At 45.3% G+C, this 22,448-nt stretch overlaps 2 protein-coding genes across 3 annotated transcripts in view; one reads left to right on the forward strand and one right to left on the reverse strand.

Moving 5' to 3' along the window:
• The window catches only part of LOC119183420 (glucose dehydrogenase [FAD, quinone]-like), a 31,408-nt gene extending 28,962 nt beyond the window's left edge, over positions 1 to 2,446 (reverse strand). The window contains exons 1-3 of the mRNA XM_075888970.1: positions 2,223 to 2,446; positions 1,262 to 1,464; positions 79 to 265 (exon numbers count right to left, since the gene is read on the reverse strand). Of these exons, the coding sequence (XP_075745085.1) occupies positions 79 to 265; positions 1,262 to 1,464; positions 2,223 to 2,403 (571 nt within the window). The 5' untranslated portion in view covers positions 2,404 to 2,446. The remainder of the gene's footprint in view (positions 1 to 78; positions 266 to 1,261; positions 1,465 to 2,222) is intronic.
• Positions 1 to 22,448, forward strand: part of LOC142803614 (uncharacterized) — a 110,331-nt gene that overhangs the window by 84,189 nt on the left and 3,694 nt on the right. The gene's annotated exons all lie outside the window — the stretch shown is intronic.

The raw sequence follows: 22,448 nt of genomic DNA on the forward strand, positions 1-22,448 counted from the left end.
ACGCTACTACACCACAGAGGTGCTTAGAGTCACATATATTTCTTTATACTTTTTTGCTAAAATTACAAGGTTAATTACCTCCGAGTGGTCCCACGCGATAGTCCTCGATATCTTTGAAGTGTGGCAGCACGTCCTCGTATGCCCAGCCCTTGGCTCCGTACTTCCGAGCCCAGCGGCTGTAGTCGAGCCTGTCGCCTCGCACGTACAACATGTAGTTCAGCACGCTGGAGCCGCCCAGCACTTTGCCTCTTGGTAAAAGGCATCGCTGTACGTGTATGGGCAGAACAAAGTTCATCGTAAATCCAGATTATATTGCAAAGAATATTCTATCCCAAGCTCAATCGGGAAATAGGACAAAACTAACAAACATATCATAATAATTAAATAGGCAAGTCATTTTCATAAAACTTGATATAATCAAAACAATAATCTCACGATATAGTGGCATATTACCTCACGACGAACGAGAAATTGCTTTGCGGACAGTATGAATGAAATGTAGTATTATTAAACGCGTAAATCAAACAGAGTTCTGACATCTAAATTAGTCGAGGCTTGTTCCAATTAAATGATATAGCAGCGATATGAATAGTTTTTACATGGAACGAGGGCAGCCTTACCGTCCTATATGGACAGGTTACGAAGACGGGTGACAAGCGCATTATGATTGTTTGGAATAAAATCTTCGTGTGAAGGACATACACTCGCAATTATGTCATATACTCAAATTAATCTTAGCTTTCTTTTCCCCTTGTAACAAACTAACAAACACTAGTTCTGGGGAATTGGCCAATGGGAAAGAACACCCAATTGCTGAAACGCAGTTCCCAGACAGGCAAAAAATTTAACCATAAGATTGCACAGCTCCTGTGCTCTTGAGAAGGTGGTCTCAACAGAACAAGCACTGGCCTAGCAGGCCCTCAGGTTAAGGTGTTCTGTGGTACCAGAGCTAAACAGCACAGTTTGTTCATCCGAGTTTGTCACGAGAGTGAGCTTGTATGAGGTTGCGTAAGCCTTACTATACGAAGGAGAGCTTTTCACATTCGTTAGATAGTGCATGTTTGTAAAGTGCACTGCATTGTGTACAGTGTTGCACATGCTCAAATATAGATACTGCGCAACTACCTCTGACATAGCAGCGTTGGGTAATGGTTGTATTGTATATTTCGTGCAGTATGAATTTCGTAGAATAATTATATGTCAATATAGTACGATCTAAACGAAATCATGGCGGTGAATAAATCCACTCAGCTTTCCTAACATGTTCATGGAAGGAGAGACACGCGTTTTTCTGCGGCACAGTCGAGTACGCCCAATCGTCGTGGCCTCCCACGTTGTATGCAGCGATGACTGGTATCTGCCTAGAAGCCGTCTCTAGTCCGCCCGCTTCCAGGAGTAGCACAGTGACGTCAGGGTTTGCAGACAGCCGGTTGGCGATCACGGAGCCCGCAGACCCACCACCAACTGCATGAAAGAAAACGCGTTGATTGCCCCAGTGAGGCCCTTACATTAAGACATTACGATTTTAAGCGAATTAACATTGGATACATGAGTATGAAGACAAAAAAAAGCGTGAGGAGGCATAAAAAATTCAGTTCGCACTTTCCCCAGGCCTTCCCCATGGTTAACAAACAGAACGTCACATTTCAAAGAAATGCAAGACCTACAGTAAATGAAAAACTGAGAAGCTGATCTTGATTGACACATGCCTTTAGAACGATATCTCACCTTCTCCAACCACAAGCCTAGAAAATGCCTCATTGCATGATTGTGACTTTCAAGGCCACGCAAGGTCAATGCTAGCAACGATACCTTCAGCGAGACGCATGTACGACGTCATAACATAGGATTGATTGTTTGATAGATATGTGGAGTTTAACGCAGCAAGACCACCAAATGATTGTCTGAGCACATTGGCCTACAGCAATTTCGCCACCATCGAAAATGCAGCCGTCGCAGCCGGGATTCAATGCCGTGACCTGCGGGTCAGCAGCTGAGTACCTTAGCCACTAGACCACCACGGCGGCGTGACACCGCAAAGTTCTATATTACAGTATGGAGCTCCTTAACAAGCACCTCGACCACAGTGCACGGACGCTTTTCAATTTCACTCTAAACGTAAAGCTTCCGTGAAGTTGAAACACACATGATTTAGCTAGATTAGCATTGTAGCGCCCTAGCCAGTATACGCGGTATCACGAAGGGTGACTGTTATACTTCACCAATTATGTAGTCATATTGCTCCTTTAATGTGCCCAGCTCGTAGTCCTGGAGCAACGGTAGGTCCGAGAAAGGTACGTGGATAATCAGGTTCATCATTGCCAGCAGTAGGCCCACGAAGTTCTGGGGCGCAGCTCCGCGGCCCCACAGGGCAAACGTCATTGCGTCCAGGGCACCGCTCATGTTGAACACCTTGGAATCTGCCACGATACTGTCTGGATTCCACTGTGCTACGGGTCCTTAAACCAGTCCGGTGGCCTTATCTGAATAAAGGAACGAAATAGTTTAGTTTGAAAAAAAAATATGTACCGAGGTCAGAGTAGCAGGCATAATTCCACAGATGTCACACTGTCAGCCTCTCAAGTGGCAGCTGACCTGACCTGCCACTTATTCCAGCTGGCTAGCTTAGCTAACGTTGTGCACGCAAATATATATATATATATACATATACATATATATGCATGTATATATATATATATATATATATATATATATATATATATATATATATATATATATATATATATATATATATATGCAAACCATCCGATTAGACAGTTTTGAATTGTATAACTGTTAGGTATTTGTGTTATTGTGCTGATTACAAACGCCTGCGAATTACAAAATGTACCACGTGACATACCCGCTCGCGCTCCAGTGCGCACAGTGATTCTAGTGCTCCCTAACGTTTAGTGTACGACAACCATAGCATTTGCCCCATTTTGCTGTCTCGACAGGGCCGAAATGATGATGATGGTGGCTTGGCGATGAACACGTTTTGCTATCAACCACAAAAACGATAACCGCTGTGACTGCCTATCGCATCGCTGTCATAAACCGGTGCGCGGAACATTAAGGAGCACAAGAATCATCGTGCACACTGGCACGCGAGTGGGTTCGCCGTGCCACAAAACTTAGTTTGACATAAAAACTACCCCCGTAGTCAAAAACGCTCCTTCACTCAAGGGCTCCCCTCTACTTGATGAAGTCAAGGTGGAGCGTGCTCCTCTACTCAAGGAGCCGCTGCGTTTCATGAACGCTCCTCCACACTTCCTTCGCCAGGGAGGCCTTGGAAATGCTCCCTTCACTTGAGTGAACAACATGGGCCGAGAAAAGCGCCTGATAACAAGAGTATTCGTAATTGTGGTTAAGAAATGCCTATCTCTGTACAATAAATGAACGCTTTCCTTAATTAGTCTTTTTTTATAAATTGACATTACAGCGAAACGCACGCATTTAGAGTGGTAGCGTAATTTCCATAAGCCTTGAGTCGGTAGAGTTAGCAAAACTCCTGCTTCAAGTCTGGCAACAGCTACACCAGACAGTGCAACGAACAGCTGATGACGTTTCGTCTGCTGCTGATTGTTTCTACGTGCTTAGTTTATTTCGTCTCGTACGCACTTGCTGATGGCAGTTTATATTTACGGTAGTGTCTGCGTTTGTGTTGTTCCAGACCCTACTTTAGCCGGTGTGTCATCACTCACGAACTACGTGAGTGATGACAGTGAGCACAACAGACGGTTTGTTGCTCTGTTTACTTTCGCTTTGCCGAGAGCCTTCTGATCACGAGTGTAGCCACCGAACAGATAGTGCGGTGGAGGGAGTAATTTTTATTATATATCACATTACATTGGCGTTTTGGCTTTTATCTGCAGAATATGATCGCTGAAAATACCTCTCGAAAATGATCGTGGTGTCTGTGCTGCAGCCTAAAGCCTCGGCAGTGCATAATTTATAGAAGTTGTTTTATTCTTCTGTAAATCATAAAATTGAAGCCACTTCTGACTTTTAGCGCTGTTCTGTCTTAAAAACGGCCGTGTGGGTTCTCTGAACCTTGGAGAAAGTGTCAAGAATCTGCTGAATTAACGAAGTCTAGTGCAACAAAGTGTTAAAATGCTCAAGAGTATTGCAGTCATTGCGAATACATCTGGGCAGAACCCTGTAAATAAAATATCGGCTATTGTTGCAGCATTAGCATGCATGCACGTTGGAACCACGCCATCTCATTTTCGCGGAAGGGGAGTGGTGCGGCCGTATATAAAACAAGTTTGATTTTTGTAGAATTGCTTTCCTGTAGAATTGGAGAAGTGAATTTTGTGATCCTGTCTCATTCTGAAACGACAAATATGGTGGTAATTATGTATCTTAAAGGAAGAAAGCAGAAATTGTGAAAGGCAAAATGAGCCTTTATTACACGTGGCTGATGAAGAGCAATGCGAAACACAATAGTGCAACTGCAAAGTGTCCATCAATCAATCATAAGGAGCTGACAGACTGTAAAGATAAAGTTCTATCTCGTAGGACATGAAATAAATTTGATTGAGGTAGTAGACACCACAGCGTGTCTAATCCAGTGCAGCTGCACGCATTCACTGCAGATTTTGTGTTTTGTATACAGTCGGGCAAAATGTGCAATGCACCGCTAATACGGCACGTTTTAGGAGACCCTTCCTCTGTGTTCTGTTTTAAGCCTGGCCCCTACACAAAATAGGCGAGAAAGACTATTAGAAAAACGTAATAGCTAGGATATTAAAGCCACATTTTTTTTACTTCTCGTGGCGCACACATTCATTAATATTTCTTGCGTTAAAGAACAGACATGGTTGTGTTATTGAGCACTGATTGTTTTGACACATGTTTGGCTCAGGCACTTGGGCAGCTGACCAGGCATGTGGTTATGTGATTTCATTATCTAATAGCACGAATCAGTGGCATAGCCAGCAATATCCCTTCAGGGGGGGGGGGGGGTCAACCATAAAAAACAACCTTATAATGCATCTGCTGTATTTCTATATCATGTTTGCAATTTTACACAACACTCCATGCATTCTTGCGTACATGCACGTTTCACAGAGAACGAACCTCTGCTTCATTCCCTAAAGCTGAGTTTGGTTGTTCATTTGTATTGTGAGCTGCATAGACACTCTATATCGAAGTTATATTTCACGCGTAGTAGAAACATCATTAGGCCCAATCGCATTGTGTTTTGTTTTTCCTGACCTGTCTCCAATAGTGATCTGAGCTAAGCAGGAGGAAAATTAAAAAAAAAGAAGACAACCGGACTTACCTTCTCTTTGATACAGACGATCATCTGACGAGCCGCAACTTTGTGCACGGCAACGGTGACGTTAGACGGCCCGATTCTTGAGGCGGGTATTTTGAAGTGTGCTAAGCGGACATGGACCACTAAAACATGTTATAGTTTCAAAATAAACACTTCTGTAGCACAAAAGTAACACTACGAGGTTTTGGACCGCTATTTCAACAATCAAAGTCGACTTCATAGTTGCCTTTAGTGTCTCTTCAAAGCACAGCTCTTATGAGAGCTACGCTTTAAAAATGGATATCAAATAGTGGCAGTGTGAAACTGTATGCCACATTTCTTGTTTTTTAAATGCGAATCATTTTTGCGAACTTCGGCGACTTTGAGCGTATCTATCTATCTATCTATCTATCTATCTATCTATCTATCTATCTATCTATCTATCTATCTATCTATCTATCTATCTATCTATCTATCTATCTATCTATCTATCTATCTATCTGTCTATCTGTCTATCTGTCTATCTATCTATCTATCTATCTATCTATCTATCTATCTATCTATCTATCTATCTATCTATCTATCCGCCTACAACTTTTAGCTCTCCTGGCCGTCTCGACAATAGTATCGATACCAAAATTGCCATGGAATAACATGACAGTATCAGGAGCATAATTGACTAGTAGATAAAAATCATGATATGTATGTTATAAATGTCATGACTTACATTTCATGGTCTTGCTGCTGTTGTGGTGATTTCGTTCATATGACATTTTGCAGAACTAGCATGATGTGACATGACTGCATAAAGAACATAAGTGGCCGACCCCCACATGAAAATCATGACATGCATGTCATGGTTTTAATGTTATGACTAGTGAGGACCACACGCCATGCTCAAGGAGCGCTCGCGGTCCTTTCGCTAGCTTCACATATGCAAAATTTAGTATTGCGTGACGTGAATGGACGACGAAGATAAATGACACGTCAAAACATGATAACCATAGCTCCACATACACAAAATTTGATATTAGTTGACGTTACCAGACGACGATTGCAAATGACGCACCCAAACATGATAATCATGGGATGGAAGCCATGTACGGCATAATGTACGTCTACCTCGCCACGTCGTGCTCATTTTAATGTGACATATCAGCCTTCCTCATTCGTCCTCCGCATATAATCGATCCCCACAGTACGTGGGATCTGCCAATTTTTAAGCAGGAGCTTCGAAACTCTTAAAGTGATAAGTTCATTTTATTATGAAAAAAAGTTTTAACACAGCTGCAAATGTTACTTTTGTGAGGTCCCATCAAAACTTCTTTTTCGCACTCCCCACTAAAACTGCTTCTGGCTCAGAATTTGCTTTGTTACGGCGCAATTTGTTTGACGAGGGTAATATATTTTTTGCGACATCAAGATTGCAGTGCTGGTCCTGGGAGCTTGGACAGCAAAATATATCTATTCCAGCGATCTTAAAGGGAGTCTGCTGACTTGCACCCGCAGTTTTAACAAAACATAGCTTCTGCATTGTTTAATTTTTCCTGATTAGAGTGCTGATAGTTTCCCTTGAGCTGACAAAAAAACCCTTTCCTTCCCTTTCTCTCATTTTTTGTTGTTGTTTTGTTTGACATGTAAATGATAGCATAATATTTGTGCAAGTGGACCCACCAATGTGCCATTTTTGATCTTGGTGTTTCAAGGTTTAACCAAAGTTACGTCCTAAATACGGCTTATCTATGCACAACCATCTAATGTCGATCGAAAAATCTTTAGACAGACGAAAACTACGCCCCTCGCCTTGCAGAATTTGAGCCCATTATTACCCTGTCGGGTGCCGTACAAACATCGACAGCACCATCTTATGTATTTACTAAAGCATTCAGAACCTGAAACATCTCAACGGGCAAAAACAGTGATAATACCGGAACAAACGGTGGATGAAGTGAAGCAAGAGTGAATGGCGTAGTTCGGTGAGCAGGCTTGTGGTAAACTTTTACTGTGCTTGCGTGGACGAAATTTAACGGGATAAAAAATAGCTTGAACACATATTGGTTTTCTCTTTTTTGTTTTATTTTTAAAAATGGAACGAGCATAGCTTTTCGTAGGTAAGCTGCCGGGAAGTTTTTTTTTCAGCTCAGCGTACTGTTGAGATTTCCACCAGTAGTTTGTGTGTCTAGTGCGAATTTTTGTAGAACAAACGGTTCATAAAAATTGGTGTTGAGGCGGAAATGTTGTAGGCCCGTGTGCTCAGATTTGGGTGCACGTTAAAGAACCCCAGGTGGTCGAAATTTGCGGAGCCCTCCACTACGGCGTCTCTTATAATCATGTGGTGGTTTTGGGACGTTAAACCCCACATATCAATCAATCGAAATTGGTGAAGTTTATTCAATTTTGCTGGTGATGTTTTAGTTTCCGGTTATACCACTTTCTTACGGTTGACTCCGTTAACTTTTCATTGGACTTGTACTGTGATCCTAATAGTTTCGATATAGGGCATAGGCTCCTGTGTAAGCCAGCCAAATTGACATTATAGGGAGGGGGGTGAGAGGGAGGTGCCATGTCAGCCCCATGCATTGACATGACAAAGAGTGGGGTGCTGCTATGAATCTTCGCCCCTCCTCCTGAAAAGGAACCCTGCACACGCTTATGCCTAAGCCTCCTTGCACAGTGGCTGGCTTCCGTTAAACCATGTCCTCAACGATCTCGTCAACTAATGAACCAGGCCAGCTACTCTATCAGCGTTCACCAGCAACAAGCCTACGACCTAGCCCGACCCAACTATCACAGACCCAACCAGCAATTCAAAATCGCACAGGGTCCTTGTGGTGCGCTCTGGCCGGCAGTAGCCGAAAACCACCCATTTCCTCTCTTCTACAGTGGCACACGGAAAATCACACACCTCTTCAATCACGATGCGTTCTGCCAAAGTAAATTGAGGATGGAAAATTAAAATGAAGGAAATTGCACATGTTGATCCCGATAATAAGAACTTACATAGCGATCGAATAAAGAATGAAGAAGGGGGAATCTCATGATCGAGTGTCCATAGGTAATCTGTGTTTCAGCAGCCAGTGGATGTCCGGGCCGGCGGTCGGTCGGTCCGAAGAGGAATGGCTCAACCCACCACGGGGGATTGGCCATGAATCGCGCGGCGGTGGTATTTCGGGGGAAAAAAAGGGGGATGCCTAAATCTTTTTATATGAATGAACAGCTTAGTTGTGCCAACAGCCAGTTATGAATAAAAAAATAAAGCAAATAAAAAACAAAAATAATTTTATTTATTTATTTATTCATACTGCAATCCCTATTACAGAGATTTTAGCAGGGTGGTTACAGATATAATTTTCACAATGTTGGCACTCAAGAATGCATAAACCAAACAAACAAACAAAAAATAGAACAGCATGATGTGAACTATCAGGTCAAATTTGCTGCAAACAACTTTAAGGACGGCTCCATCACTTGGTTATTAGTTAGTCCATTCCACTGAGTTACTGTACGAGGGAAAAAAGAATATTTGAAGCAGTTATTTCGGGACCGGAAAGGGGTTATTGTAAGTTGATGCCTTTGGCGGGTGGCGTACCCAGAAGAAAAGGAAATGATATTGGAAACATCAAGCTTATAATGCCCTTTAATTATTTGGTAAACAAATTGTAGTCGTATTAAACGATTTCTTTCGGTAACTGAAGGCTCATTGGCACGATGTAGGAGTTCAGTTATAGAGGTGCGTCCAAAGCTATTAAAGATAAAGCGGACTGCTTTCTTCTGCATGTTTTCCAATTTAGTTATGTTAGCTTTAGTGAAGGGGTCCTAAACAATCACTCCATATTCTAACACTGGGCGAATGATAGTCCTGTACGCTAGAGTACGCACCGTAAAATTAGAATGTTTTAGAGCTCTTTGAGGGAAGAATAGTTTTCGGTTAGCGTTTGTAATTAGGGAGTCAATATGTTTAGTCCAGCTAAGGTCATTGGTAATTCAAAGGCCAAGATACTTAATGTTAGTTACCTCAGAAAGGGCGAAACTTGCGGTGGAATAATCAAATACTGTTTTATCGAAGTTAATTGACATCTGCCATAAATCACACCACTTCACAATGTTATAAAAGGCACTATTCAGAATGATTTGATCGGTTACATTGGATATTTCAGAATATGTGACACAGTCATCTGCATAAAACTTGATTTTTACAGGAACTTCATTCACAATATCATTCATAAAAATTAAAAACAAAAGGGGTCCAAGAACCGTACCCTGTGGGACGCCAGAGTCAACAGTTGCCTCTTCTGAACAGAATTCGTTAAAAACAACAAATTGTTTACGGTTTATAAGGTAGTCTGCTATCCAGTTTATTAGGCGCGGATTATTAAGCGTTTTCTCTAATTTAAAAAGTAATTTCTTGTGTGAGACTTTGTCAAACGCTTTTGAAAAGTCCATAAAAATGGTGTCAGTTTGTGTCCCATTGTTATTGAAGTTGCGAAATCGTGAATTGTCTCGACAAGTTGCGTACAGGTTGAATAGCCTGTTCTGAATCCGTGCTGGTGTTTTGTTAAGATATTATGCTTACTAAGAAACTCAGAGATATGTGTATGTATTATGTGTTCTATAAGCTTAGAGGTAGTTGAAGTTAATGAAATAGGACGGTAATTTGAGATAAGTTGCTTTTTACCCGACTTATAAAGAGGCTTGACTCTGGTGGCCCTCCAATCATCTGGTACTCACTCAACCTTCGTGTAGCGATTTTGAAAATAAAACATACAGATATTTGGAGATCCACTCGGCATAACGCTTTAAAAATGCGTTTGGAATGCTATCCGGTCCGGGTGTCTTTTTAACATTGAGTTTAAGTAGCATATTTAGAATGCCGTGCTCACTGATAACAACGTCAGGTATAGGTGGATAATCTGCATCGAATGAGGGAAGAACATTATTGTCAATGGTGAAAACCAATTTAAATTGTTGATTAAAGGCATTAGAAAAAACCTTGCTATCATGCACATCAACTCCATCAACTACAAAAACATTACATTCAGTAGATCTAGGCTTAATGCTCCGCCAAAATTTCTCAGGACACGTTTTAATGAAGTTTGGTAATGATTCACCATAATACAGCTCTTTGTCAATATGAATTTGGTGTTTTAGTTTAGTTGCAATTTCTGAAATTTCTTCGTTTATACCAGCGATAATCCCAAGACTACGACGCTTTTTTAATCGTTTTAGCTTCCTTTTGAGATGCAACGTGTCCCGAGAAATCCAGGGGTTCCTTTCTTTCTTCTTTTCAACAACTCATGGAACGAAGCGATCAATACATTCATTCACCAAATCTTTAAATGAGTTCCAGTGGCCTTGCACATCAGCAGTACTGTTTAAAAACGAGTCGAAGTTGAGGGAGAGGAGATCTATAACTGATGTATCGTCAGCTCGCAAAAAATTTCGAAAACATGACGTTTTTTTGTTTCCGTGACATAAAGCCATTTGCCAGGGTCAATAGTACAGCACTGTGGTCAGAAATACCAGGAACCACTTCACAGGTGGCCGAAGACTTGATACATCCACTAACAAAAAAGAGATGTAGTACTGACTTCGAACTTCCCTGCACCCTAGTGAAATCGTGAACAACTTGTAACAAATCGAAAGTAAAAGCAACGTCGAGCATTGCTTCTCCTATGATATTGTCACGTGCTTGTCAAAAAGAAAGACAATGACAGTTGTGCATGTGCCATGAAGTACTATGAAATGGATGAAAAAGAAGAACTCTCTTGCGCGTTCTATTAAAAGAACCTACCTGCTTCTGGTGTCTCAGTTTCTGCCGCAAGACCTCTGTTTCGACGTCGGGACACTGGTGGAGGTGCTGGAGCCTACACCCTGATGCAGGACAGTCTTACTCGGACCCGTTCACCTAGTCCAGAGACTCAGCCCCTCGTCACGACTCCAGTGCACCGATTCAGTCGGCGCCTACTAGGCCTAAGTCCAGAGTCCACACCTGTTCCGCCTCTTTCCAGCATGGCAGCTCCTACGACATCCACGGTTATCCCGCCATCGCAGACCACTCTTCCCTCGCAGGTAACTCTTGAACATCCTCGCGTTCCTGAAGTTTTCCGTGGGGAAGAGTACGAGGATGTCGAAGACTGGCTCGAACAGTTCGAACGGGTCGCTGTATCCAACAACTGGAGCGAACAGCACAAACTTGGCCGTGCATATTTCGCACTGGAAGATAGCGCTCGCACGTGGTGTGAGAACCGCGAGGCTACATTCCAATCTTGGGAAGACTTCCGTCGAAAGCTCCTCGCTACATTTTTGAACTCGGACCGACGGGATCACGCACAGCAAGTGATTGAGGCACGCGTGCAAAAACCTAATGAAACAGCCGCCATGTACGCAGAGGGTATGATCCGTCTGTTTCGACGAGCTGACCCTGACATGCCCGAGGCGAAGAAGGTGCGTCACCTGATGCAGGGTGTTAAGGAACAAGTGTTTGCGGGCCTCGTAAGAAATCCACCTACAACTGTAGATGAATTCGTAAGAGAGGCGACAGTCATCGAGCGCGCGCTGCAACAACGACGCCGACACTTTGACCGCCTGCAGAACCACACGGCAGTAAGTGCTGCAGCTCAGAACACTGCCGTATGCGAAAGTTCCCTGCGGCAAATGATTAGAGAAATACTGCGTGAGGGACTTCGGGCCCTCTGCGTTCCCCCTGCCCAACCGCCAGTCGCATCTGTTGCCGAAATCGTCCGCCAGGAGTTGAGGCAAGCCATTACACCACCCGCGCCAAATCCTGAGCCACATCCAGCGAGCTACGCTGATGTAGTCCGTCGTCCTCCACCGACATTTGTGGCGACGCCCTTCCAGCCACAAACCACTGCCGTACCTTGGTGGCAACGAGATTCTACGAGACGACCACCAGTTCGCCGAACTGACTTGTGGCGCATGGCCGACCGTCGACCTATTTGCTACCGCTGCGGAGAACCCGGTCACATTGCCCGCTATTGCCGTCACGGCGATTCTGGGTTCGGGAACTTTTCTCGTCCCGCTTCTTTCCGCTCCGAAGACCGTCGTGCCCACGATGCCGATCAACTATCGCCTGCTCAAGCAACCCCACCGCGTCGCTGGCGCTCTCCATCACCTGCGCGTCACCGTGACTTCCCTCAGAGCTACGCGGACGTCACCAGAGGCCGTTCGCCTAGCCCGCGCCGGGGAAACTAACTGATGCGACCTCGGGGGGCAAGGTTGCCAATCGTCGACACACTGAAAAGTTCCCCCAATCATCGCAAGAAGGTATGACGACAACGACGATGAATACGACGACGAATAATAATGCTGAAGAAGTTGTACGTGCCGATCTGAGCGTTCTCATTGACGGACATCACGTTACAGCACTGGTCAACACTGGCGCCGACTTCTCAATCATGCGACAAGAGCTCGCCGACCGCCTCAGGAAGGTCAAGACACCGTGGACAGGGCCGCACATAAGGAGTGCTGGTGGTCAGCTGATGACACCCACGGGTAAATGCACCACTAGACTTCGCATCGGAGATTCTAGCTTCGTGGCCACTTTCGTCCTGTTGCCAGACTGCTGTAAAGAGTTAATTTTGGGCATGGATTTTCTTCAAGATCATGGCGCTGTTATCAACATTCCTCAACGTATGGTGACGTTTTGCGCTCATCCTTATGTCGACAACAGCAGTGAAGAACCACGCGGCCGTTTGCGAATAGCCGAAGATGTGACACTCCCACCGAGATCCTGCTGCCTTGTGTCGGTGTCCAGTGGGTGTCCTTGCTATAAAGATGTGATAGCGGAGCACATAGTCACTCTTTTGCTCACGCAAGGCATTTCCATCGCGAGGGGCGTCCTGGCGCTTACTGGTGGACAGGCGGAATTGCTGCTCACAAACTTCAGCAACGAGCGCCGTCAAATCCAGAAGGGTACCGCAATTGCCTACTACGACGATGTAGACCAAGCCGGGGATTGTTTTACCTTGCAACCAGATGACGCGGCTGTCCCCGCCTCGACAACTTTGTCGGTTGACATCTGCTCTACGCTACCGACCTCTGATAGGAAGCGCCTGCTTGAACTTATACACCAATTCGAAGACTGCTTTTCGCGTACGTCAAAGGTACAGCAAACACCATTGACCAAGCACCGCATCATTACTGAAGACAACGCGCGACCAATTCGGCAAAACCCCTACCGTGTGTCTCCGAAAGAGCGCGAGGAGATTCAGAAGCAAGTACACAAGATGCTCGCGGATGACGTCATACAACCTTCGAAAAGTCCTTGGGCGTCCCCCGTGGTTTTGGTCAAGAAAAAAGACGGCAGCTTGCGCTTCTGTATTTATTATCGCAAGTTGAACCAAGTCACGAAGAAAGACGTCTATCCACTGCCCCGCATAGACGATTCACTCGATCGGCTGCGTCATGCGCGCTATTTCTCTTCAATGGACCTCCGAAGCGGCTACTGGCAGATAGAAGTCGACGAGAGAGATCGTGAAAAAACGGCCTTCGTGACGCCCGACGGCCTCTACGAATTTAAGGTGCTTCCTTTTGGGTTGTGCTCGGCGCCAGCCACTTTTCAACGTCTCATGGACACCGTACTATCAGGCCTGAAGTGGCAAACATGCTTGGTCTATCTCGACGATGTTATTGTATTCTCAGCAACATTCGAGGAACATCTCAGCCGTTTATTCACCGTCCTCCAAGCCATACGTTCGGCCGGCCTTACTTTAAAACCGGAAAAATGTCATTTTGGTTTTAACGAACTCAACTTCCTAGGCCACGTCGTCAGTCACGAGGGTGTTCGACCTGACCCGGCCAAAATAGACGCCGTAGCGCAATTTCCTGCACCATGCGACAAAAAGGCCGTGAGACGCTTTTTAGGGTTGTGTGCCTATTACCGGCGATTTATTGAGGACTTTTCGTCTATTGCGGCGCCATTGACACGACTCACACGTGAGGACGTCCCCTTCTTTTGGGGTGAACAACAGCAAATGGCGTTCAATGAACTACGACAACGCCTGCAAACACCTCCAGTCCTCGCGCACTTCGACCAGGAAGCCCCTACAGCACTTCACACTGACGCCAGCAATGTAGGTCTGGGTGCCGTTCTGGTGCAGTGGCAAGACGGCTGTGAAAGAGTAATAGCCTACGCCAGCAGAACTCTCTCTCGCACGGAGGAGAACTACTCGACTACCGAGAAGGAGTGTCTCGCCGTGGTGTGGGCGGTCATCAAATTTCGTCCATATTTGTACGGCCGCTCCTTCAAGGTTGTTAGCGACCATCACTCTTTGTGCTGGCTCACCAACCTTAAAGATTCATCTGGCCGTTTGGCACGCTGGAGCCTAAGACTGCAAGAGTTCGACATGACCATCGTCTATAAATCTGGGAAGCGGCACACCGACGCCGACTGTCTCTCACGGTCGCCAGTGGAGACTGTCGGTCGTGATGACGAAAACATCGACGCGGCATTCTTGGGAGTCGTCAACACGGCCACTATTGCACAGGAGCAGCGCAGTGACCCCGAGCTGTTACCACTCATTGAATATTTAGAAGGACGACGTAAGGACGTGCCGCGGTTATTTGCCAGAGGACTGCCATCTTTTTGCTTGAGAAATGATGTTCTCTATAAAAGAAACTTCTCACCAACCGGCAACCCGCACTTGCTCGTCGTGCCTGCCTCTCTTCGAAAGGAAATTATGGAAGCGTGCCATGATGAAGCAACTTGTGGTCATCTAGGCTACACCCGAACATTGTGCCGACTGCGATGCAAGTACTACTGGCCAAAGTTACCCGCTGATGTTAACCATCACGTGCGAACTTGCATCGACTGCCAAAGACGCAAAGCACCTCCCAGCAAGCCAGCCGGTCTCTTACATCCAGTCCTAGCACCAGCGAAGCCGTTCACTCTGATTGGAATGGATTTCCTGGGCCCCTTTCCAACTTCCACAACAGGTAACAGATGGATAATCGTGGCCACCGATTACCTCTCCCGTTATGCGGAGACTAAAGCTATGCAGCGCGGCACAGCAGCAGAGGCCGCTCAGTTCTTCATCGAAAACATCGTCCTTCGGCATGGCGCTCCGACAGCAGTGATTACAGACAGAGGACCTGCCTTCACCGCAGAACTTTTGGAGTCAGTTCTCAGACTCAGCGGTACAGCTCACCGGAAAACAACGGCTTACCATCCGCAGACAAACGGACTGACAGAGCGCCTCAATAGGACCCTCACAGACATGATCAGCATGTACGTTGACACAGAGCATAAAAACTGGGATCAGATATTGCCGTACGTGACCTTTGCCTATAATACCGCTCGACAAGAAACCACTGGAGTGACGCCGTTCAGTCTGATTTATGGTCGCGAAGTCACGACAACGTTGGACGCCATGTTGCCGCATGAGTGTGACGACATCCATGTGGACGCCGAAGAGTTCACTCAGCGCGCCGAGGAAGCCAGACAGCTCGCGCGTGTGCGCATCTGTCATCAACAGCATCAAGATGCACAACGGTACGACCCCCGACACAAGTTCATAAGCTACACACCAGGCGACAAGGTCTGGGTCTGGATTCCGATACGTCGACGTGGACTGTCGGAAAAACTGCTAAGACGATACTTTGGCCCATACAGCGTCACGCGACGCTTGAACGACGTGAACTATGAAGTTGTTCCTGACACTGACTGTAGTTCTAGGCGTCAAAATCATTTACCCGAAGTCGTACACGTCGTGCGTATGAAACCGTATTTATCCAGTTAACGCGACCACTTCATACGCCTGGTAGAGCGCCTAGGTTGCGCATCGGGACGATGCCTCTTTCGAAGGGAGGCAAATGTCACGTGCTTGTCAAAAAGAAAGACAATGACAGTTGTGCATGTGCCATGAAGTACTATGAAATGGATGAAAAAGAAGAACTCTCTTGCGCGTTCTATTAAAAGAACCTACCTGCTTCTGGTGTCTCAGTTTCTGCCGCAAGACCTCTGTTTCGACGTCGGGACAATATCGTTATGCTTAGTAGTTGAAAGAGAGGTCCAATCCATATCTGGTAGGTTGAAATCTCCTGATAAAATTATCCGAGCTCCTGACTTTGCATGAGTGCACAGATATTTTTTTTAATTCATTGATGACTTCAATGGACGAGGTCGGGGGTCTGTATATGGAAGCTACAATATATTGAATATTATTGTGGTACATTTTCCAGAATAAGCCTTCCACTTGAGAAATATCTGGCATCCTAATTACTTTGAGATATTTCTTAAATACAACTGCAACGCCTCCTCCCTTACTTTCGCGATTTTTTCTTAGCACACTATAATCAGGTTGAATTATTTCACTATCAAATATTGTACTATGCAACCATGTTTCTGTAAGTGTTATTAAGTCTGGATCATGAGTAAGAAGCAATAATTCTAATTCAGTTGCTTTGTTTACCACACTTCGGCAATTTACATTTAGGATTCTTAATGGTTCATAAACAGGATCACGACGTCAGTTTCCCTTCTTCTTTTGAAGTTTAAAGCGCGATTTTTCGGTTTCATTCCAACCATACAGGGTGTCATCAATGCTCAATTTGTCGTATATTAGCTTAACCTTGGCGCCATTTCTCTTTTCTTCAGCCGCGCTCTTCCACAAATTTCTTCGTACTTCCCGTACCCTGCTAGAGAAGTCCTCAGAAATAGACATCGTAGTTCCCTTTAGCTCAAATGCGTTCGTTAATATAGAAGTCTTTTCCCGATAATCTAGAAATTTTATGATTACTGGACGTGGCTTATTTCCAACCTTACGGCCAAGCCTATGGCATCTTTCAATGGCGGATGTCGTTACCTCAAGGTTTTTCTGAAAACATTCTGTTACTTCATTCAGTAGTTCCTCGTTAGATTCTCTAGCAGGTTCTTCTATTCCATATATAATTAAGTTATTTCTGCGGGATCTGTTTTCGAGATCGTCAACTTTCGATACAAGCATACATATCTGTTCATCTCGTTTTCACATAGCAATCTCGATACCTTGTACTTTACTTGTCAGGGTAGCTAAAGCAGATAACTGTGCTTCAGCCCCTTCTATGCGCTGGGTTAAATCAGAAATTTTTTCTCGATTCCAAGTTGAGAGCACTTTATGGCGTCAAGCGAGGCAGTAATTTGTGCCTGACCATTTAACAGTTCTGACAACATCTGCTCTGTAGGACCTGGGTTTGCCTCTACATCCCCGCATCTCAACAGATCTAGCAGCACAGAACAAACAGCAGAAAGTAAACCCCTTAAACGTAGTGGGCAGGGCAGCAGCACCAGAAATGGGTCATCACTACGAAAACACTGAATGCATGAATAATTACAAACCTGCAGCACGAAGCGAAAAGGGTTGAGCATCATGCCAGGAATGCTGCTGCCAAGCCCACTCCAAGCATAATGAAACACACATGGTCAGGGAAAGGTCAATCCAAAATTTAAACTTGACATTTCGTTTTCTTTGTGTAATGTTGCTGCCAACGTCACTGTTCATTATAAATAATGGCGCATTATTTACCTCCCGTGCACAAAAAAGGTTTTCTCTCTTTTTTTTCTTTCAAGGTAAGATATTTCTACATGCACCTCTTTCATTTGTTCTGTTTCTGAGCAACAATTCAGTGTACAGAGCAGTACATGAAGAAATGCACATCACTTGATGATGATGATGATGATGATCCTTGACACTCTGGCGCACACCCACAAAGGAGGATCGGCCAAGAACCGGGCGGCAGGATTTTAGCTAAAAGGCTAATGGTTTTTCAAAGAAAACGTAATTTTGGGCTAAAAAAATATAGAAAGGAAAGCCGAAAATCGAAAAAGGAGTATATCTGAGCAGGGAGCGATGCAGGCCATCAGATGCGATTTGAGACAGAGGTAATGGTGGGTCTATATATATATATATATATATATATATATATATATATATATATATATATATATATATATATATACATATATATAAATATATATATATATATATATATATATATATATATATATATATATACATATATATATACACACACACACACACATACATATACATACATATATAGGCAGATTAACATGGCAATCGCTTTGTTTCAATTATGTATTCAAATACCGCAGAGCAGACGTCCCTGTGGCTATAACCGAATTTAATGCTGCCAAACGACAAAATTACTGCCACATTTAATTCTAATCCCAATTTTTCAAGTGGAGCTACCAGGTATCTTTTCCGCTGATGAGAATACCGGCGACAGAACAAAAAGAAGTGATCTATCGTTTCCATTTTTTGGCAAGTCTGACATAAAGGTGACGCCTTTAGACCAACTTTATGCAAATAATAATTCAGTTGAGGAATTCTGCAACGCAATCTTGTAAAAGTAACTTCCAAGTGCCGTGTTGCACACCACTGTCTATTCCAGCGGCATCTTAGATGTGCGAAATCTCGATATTTATCCAATGAGTAGCAGTCGTATTCACGCAAACAGAGGTTTCTAAACCTTATTGCTGTCGCGTAAGCCGTATCAGGCAAAATCGGGATAATGGGACCGCTAAGAGATACTATGGCTAGTGCATCCGCCATCTCATTGAGATATATGCCACGATGACCTGGTACCCATAAGAGCTGCAGTTTTTTCAAGTTTGTCGGTATGAGTTGTCGAAACATGTGCATAAGTGTTAAGTTGGCTCCTGAAGACAGAGCAGCACATACTGAAAAAGAATCTGTAATTACGACTGCTTCCGATTCGCCCAAAGGAAGTTTCCGTAGTGCCAGTACAATAGCAAATAATTCTGCCATGAATATTGGTGTGTAATCTGGGAGTCTAACCGAAAAGGACCAGTCAAGGGAACGTGAGAAGATACCTGCCCCAGCCTTTTCATTTGATACGGATGCATCGGTCGCAATTATGTTGTTCAAGTTCAAATGCGCCAAGTAATCCTGCAGCCGATCATTTAAATATTGAAATGGCATTTGCTTTGCGTTAGAGGGATAAATATTCTCAAATTCTATCATAAGATCTAAGTTAACGTCTCTTGATGTGAAAATATGTTTTATTTTGACGTTCAGTGGTTCTAGCAGCGCTTGAACGAACAAGATCTGTGGGCAGTGGAATCGTGACCACCAAGTTTCAAAAAATAAACTTGGTTCTTTAATAAAAGCATAAAAGGATGCTCTCTGGGGCACAGCGTATAGTTTTAAAAATGTTTGGATAGTAAGCATTTTGAATCTATTTAACAATGACGGTAGACGCGCTTCTATGTATAGCACGTTGTTAGCAACAAACTTGGGCAGTCCAAGGCACAGTCGTAAGGCCTCCCTTTCTAATAGTATTAGTGGTCTCATTTTATATGTCGCACTGCCCGAAAATAAGACGCAGCCGAATTCCATGATAGGACGAATGTACATTTTATAGACCATTACCAATGTATTTCTTCGCAACCCCCTTTTTATGTTGCTGAGCTTGCGTAACCACCCCATGGCTCGTGTTGCTTTGGACGCAATGTGATCGATGTGGCTTTTCCAATTTAACGAGCTGTTATATATGATGCCTAAGTATTTAAGTGAATCCACCTGGGGAATCTGCTCTGTGCCATACATCAAGGAGATGTTAACAGGATCCCTGAACGAGAACGCTAGAAGCGCGCTTTTGTTTACATTTAGAGACATTCCAATTTTTTGAAGCCATTCCTCTATCATGTTTAGGTAATTCTGTAATGTCTGATAAAGTAATTGCAGATCACTGTTTGTCGCAAAGAAAGCAATGTCATCTGCGTAAAGATATAAATGAATATCGCTATGTGTTGGAATCGAACTGAGGAAGATGTTAAACAACACCGGTGAGAGCACTGCATCTTGTGGTACGCCACGGTATTGTCGATATCTGTTAGAAAAACAACCCCTTTGAAAGCAATAAAACTCTCTCTCCCTTAAAAACTCTGCTACCCATGATGTCATGTATTTTGGTAAATGTGACCTTTCCATCTGCTCTATTAGTATTTTATGCTCCACTTTGTCATACGCCTTGGCCAAATCCAGAGTAACTAATGCACAATACTCTCTTCTACGCCTAGCCAACTGTATACGACTCTCCAAATCCGCGTGCGCACACCATATGGAGCATCCCGATTTAAAACCAATTTGACTGGGGTTCAATATTGATTTCTCCTCAATGTATTTTATCACACGTGCATTCAAAACTCTTTCAGTTAGTTTAACCAAATTAGATGTAAGAGAAATTGGCCTCACATTGTCAAGTGTATACCCAAGCCCCTGTTTTTTAAGTATCGGAATTATTTTGGAAAGTTTCCAATCCGCCGGTATCCAAGAAGTTTTCAAAGAGTAATTAACCATCACTTTTTCTTAATGAATTCAGTGACGAAAAAAACGTTCCCCGCTGCGCGGGTGCGATCGGCGGCACGCTCGCCCACTTCCGCGAGAAAGAAGAAGTGTCTCGAGGAGTAAGAAGCATCAGGCTGCTATGCAAGCAAGAAGTTCCTGGCCTCCGCCATTCGGACATTTGCGTAACTATCTATGGAACAAAAGCGACAGCGACGCCAGGGAGAAGTGCCAGCGCGCGAGAGAGTCCGAGCTGCGGTCGAAGGAGACCGAGTTGCACCGTCGCCAAAGCTCAGACGGTGCCCGGGTGTGCGTTCCCTTTGGCGACGGCGTGTTCCAAGTGAGGCTGCTCCTGGTCACAGCGATCGCAGCCAGCATCGCGCTCACCCAGGCAAGCCTCTTCAGGAATTCGTTGCGAGAATTGGACCACTGGTGCGCGAGACCACCCAAATTCTCCAACATGAGTGCCGCCGCGTGGAAAGCGCTGGCCATTCCGCGGGGCGTCGCTGGGAACTTCAGTCGCTGCACGGTGCGGGAACCACCCGACGGAGGCGTGTCAGCTCGAATAGTGCCGTGTACTGCCTGGGAGTTCAACCTGAGCGACCACGGCAACACCGTCGTCAGCGAGTGGAACCTGGTGTGCCGGCGTGGCTGGCTGAGCGACGTCGCGCACGTGGTCGTCTTCTCCACGAACATCCTCGTGCTACCACTGCTGGGCGTGGCGGCGGATCGAGCTGGGCGCAAGACCGTCGCCTTCGTCTCCAACACGGGCCTTCTGCTCACGCTCGTGGGGAGCAGCATGGCGAGCGACTTTCACACGTTCGTGATGACGCAAGCTGCGGTCTCGGTATTGTCGAGGAGCATGGCGGTGCTGTACGTACTTCTGTACGAGGTCACGACGGCATCCCGCAGGTTACTCTACTGCTTCATCGCACCGGTGCTCCCGAGCGTCTTTGTACCACTGTTGCTGTTCTTCGTGGACATGTTCAAGCTCGACTGGTCTCGGTCGCAGCTCGTGGTCGCCACGCTTTCCCTGCTGCTTCTGGCAACCTTCTACGTGGTCGAAGAGTCGCCCACCTGGCTCTTGGCCACACACAATGTCGAGACAGCCGAGAAGGTAGTCCGCAGAGCAGGTAGTGTTAATTGCGTGTCACAGGTTGAGTGTCGCAGGCAGTTCCGCCGCGAAGTGGAGAGCTACCGACGAGAACAAGCTGACCTGCCCTCCGATAACACCATGGGGATTCTCCGTTCGGAATGGCTGCGAGAACGCTCGTTCATCCTCGCCTTCGTCTGGCTCGTTATTAGCTGGGCCTACAGCCACCACGTAGAAGAACGAGGCACGACCAGTGACTCCTACGTGCGTAGTACCACCCTACTCTGCTTGGGTCCCATGTTCGTCATCGTCTGGCCAATCCTGGAGCATGACCAGGGAGTCAAGCGAGCCATCGCCATCTCCACCCTGGTGTTCGCCGCTTCGTCTGCTGTCGCCTTCGCCACGCCTACGGAGGGATTGTCACCATGGCAAACCATCTTGCCCGTTTCGATGCGACTCTCGCTGACCCTTCCCGTCGCGTTCTTGTTTTTTCTCACCATAAGCCTGTACCCGGCTATTCTGCGGTGCGAGGCTGCCCTCCTTTGCTACACCTGCGCCATCGTGGGTGACAACGCTGGGTACGTGGCCTTCACGCGCCTCTTGGGACGACGGCAGGACGTGACACTCGCAGTCCAGTCCGTACTTACTGCGCTCGCCGCTGTGGCCGTTGCACACTTGCCTCCGGATGATCGACACGATCTTTCTTCTCGCCGACGTTCGTTCGGGGCGCTGTGTAGAAGGCCGAGCATCACCAGCACCAAACATA

The sequence above is a fragment of the Rhipicephalus microplus genome, chromosome 1 (assembly GCF_043290135.1).
Source record: "Rhipicephalus microplus isolate Deutch F79 chromosome 1, USDA_Rmic, whole genome shotgun sequence".
Lineage (NCBI taxonomy): Eukaryota > Metazoa > Arthropoda > Arachnida > Ixodida > Ixodidae > Rhipicephalus > Rhipicephalus microplus.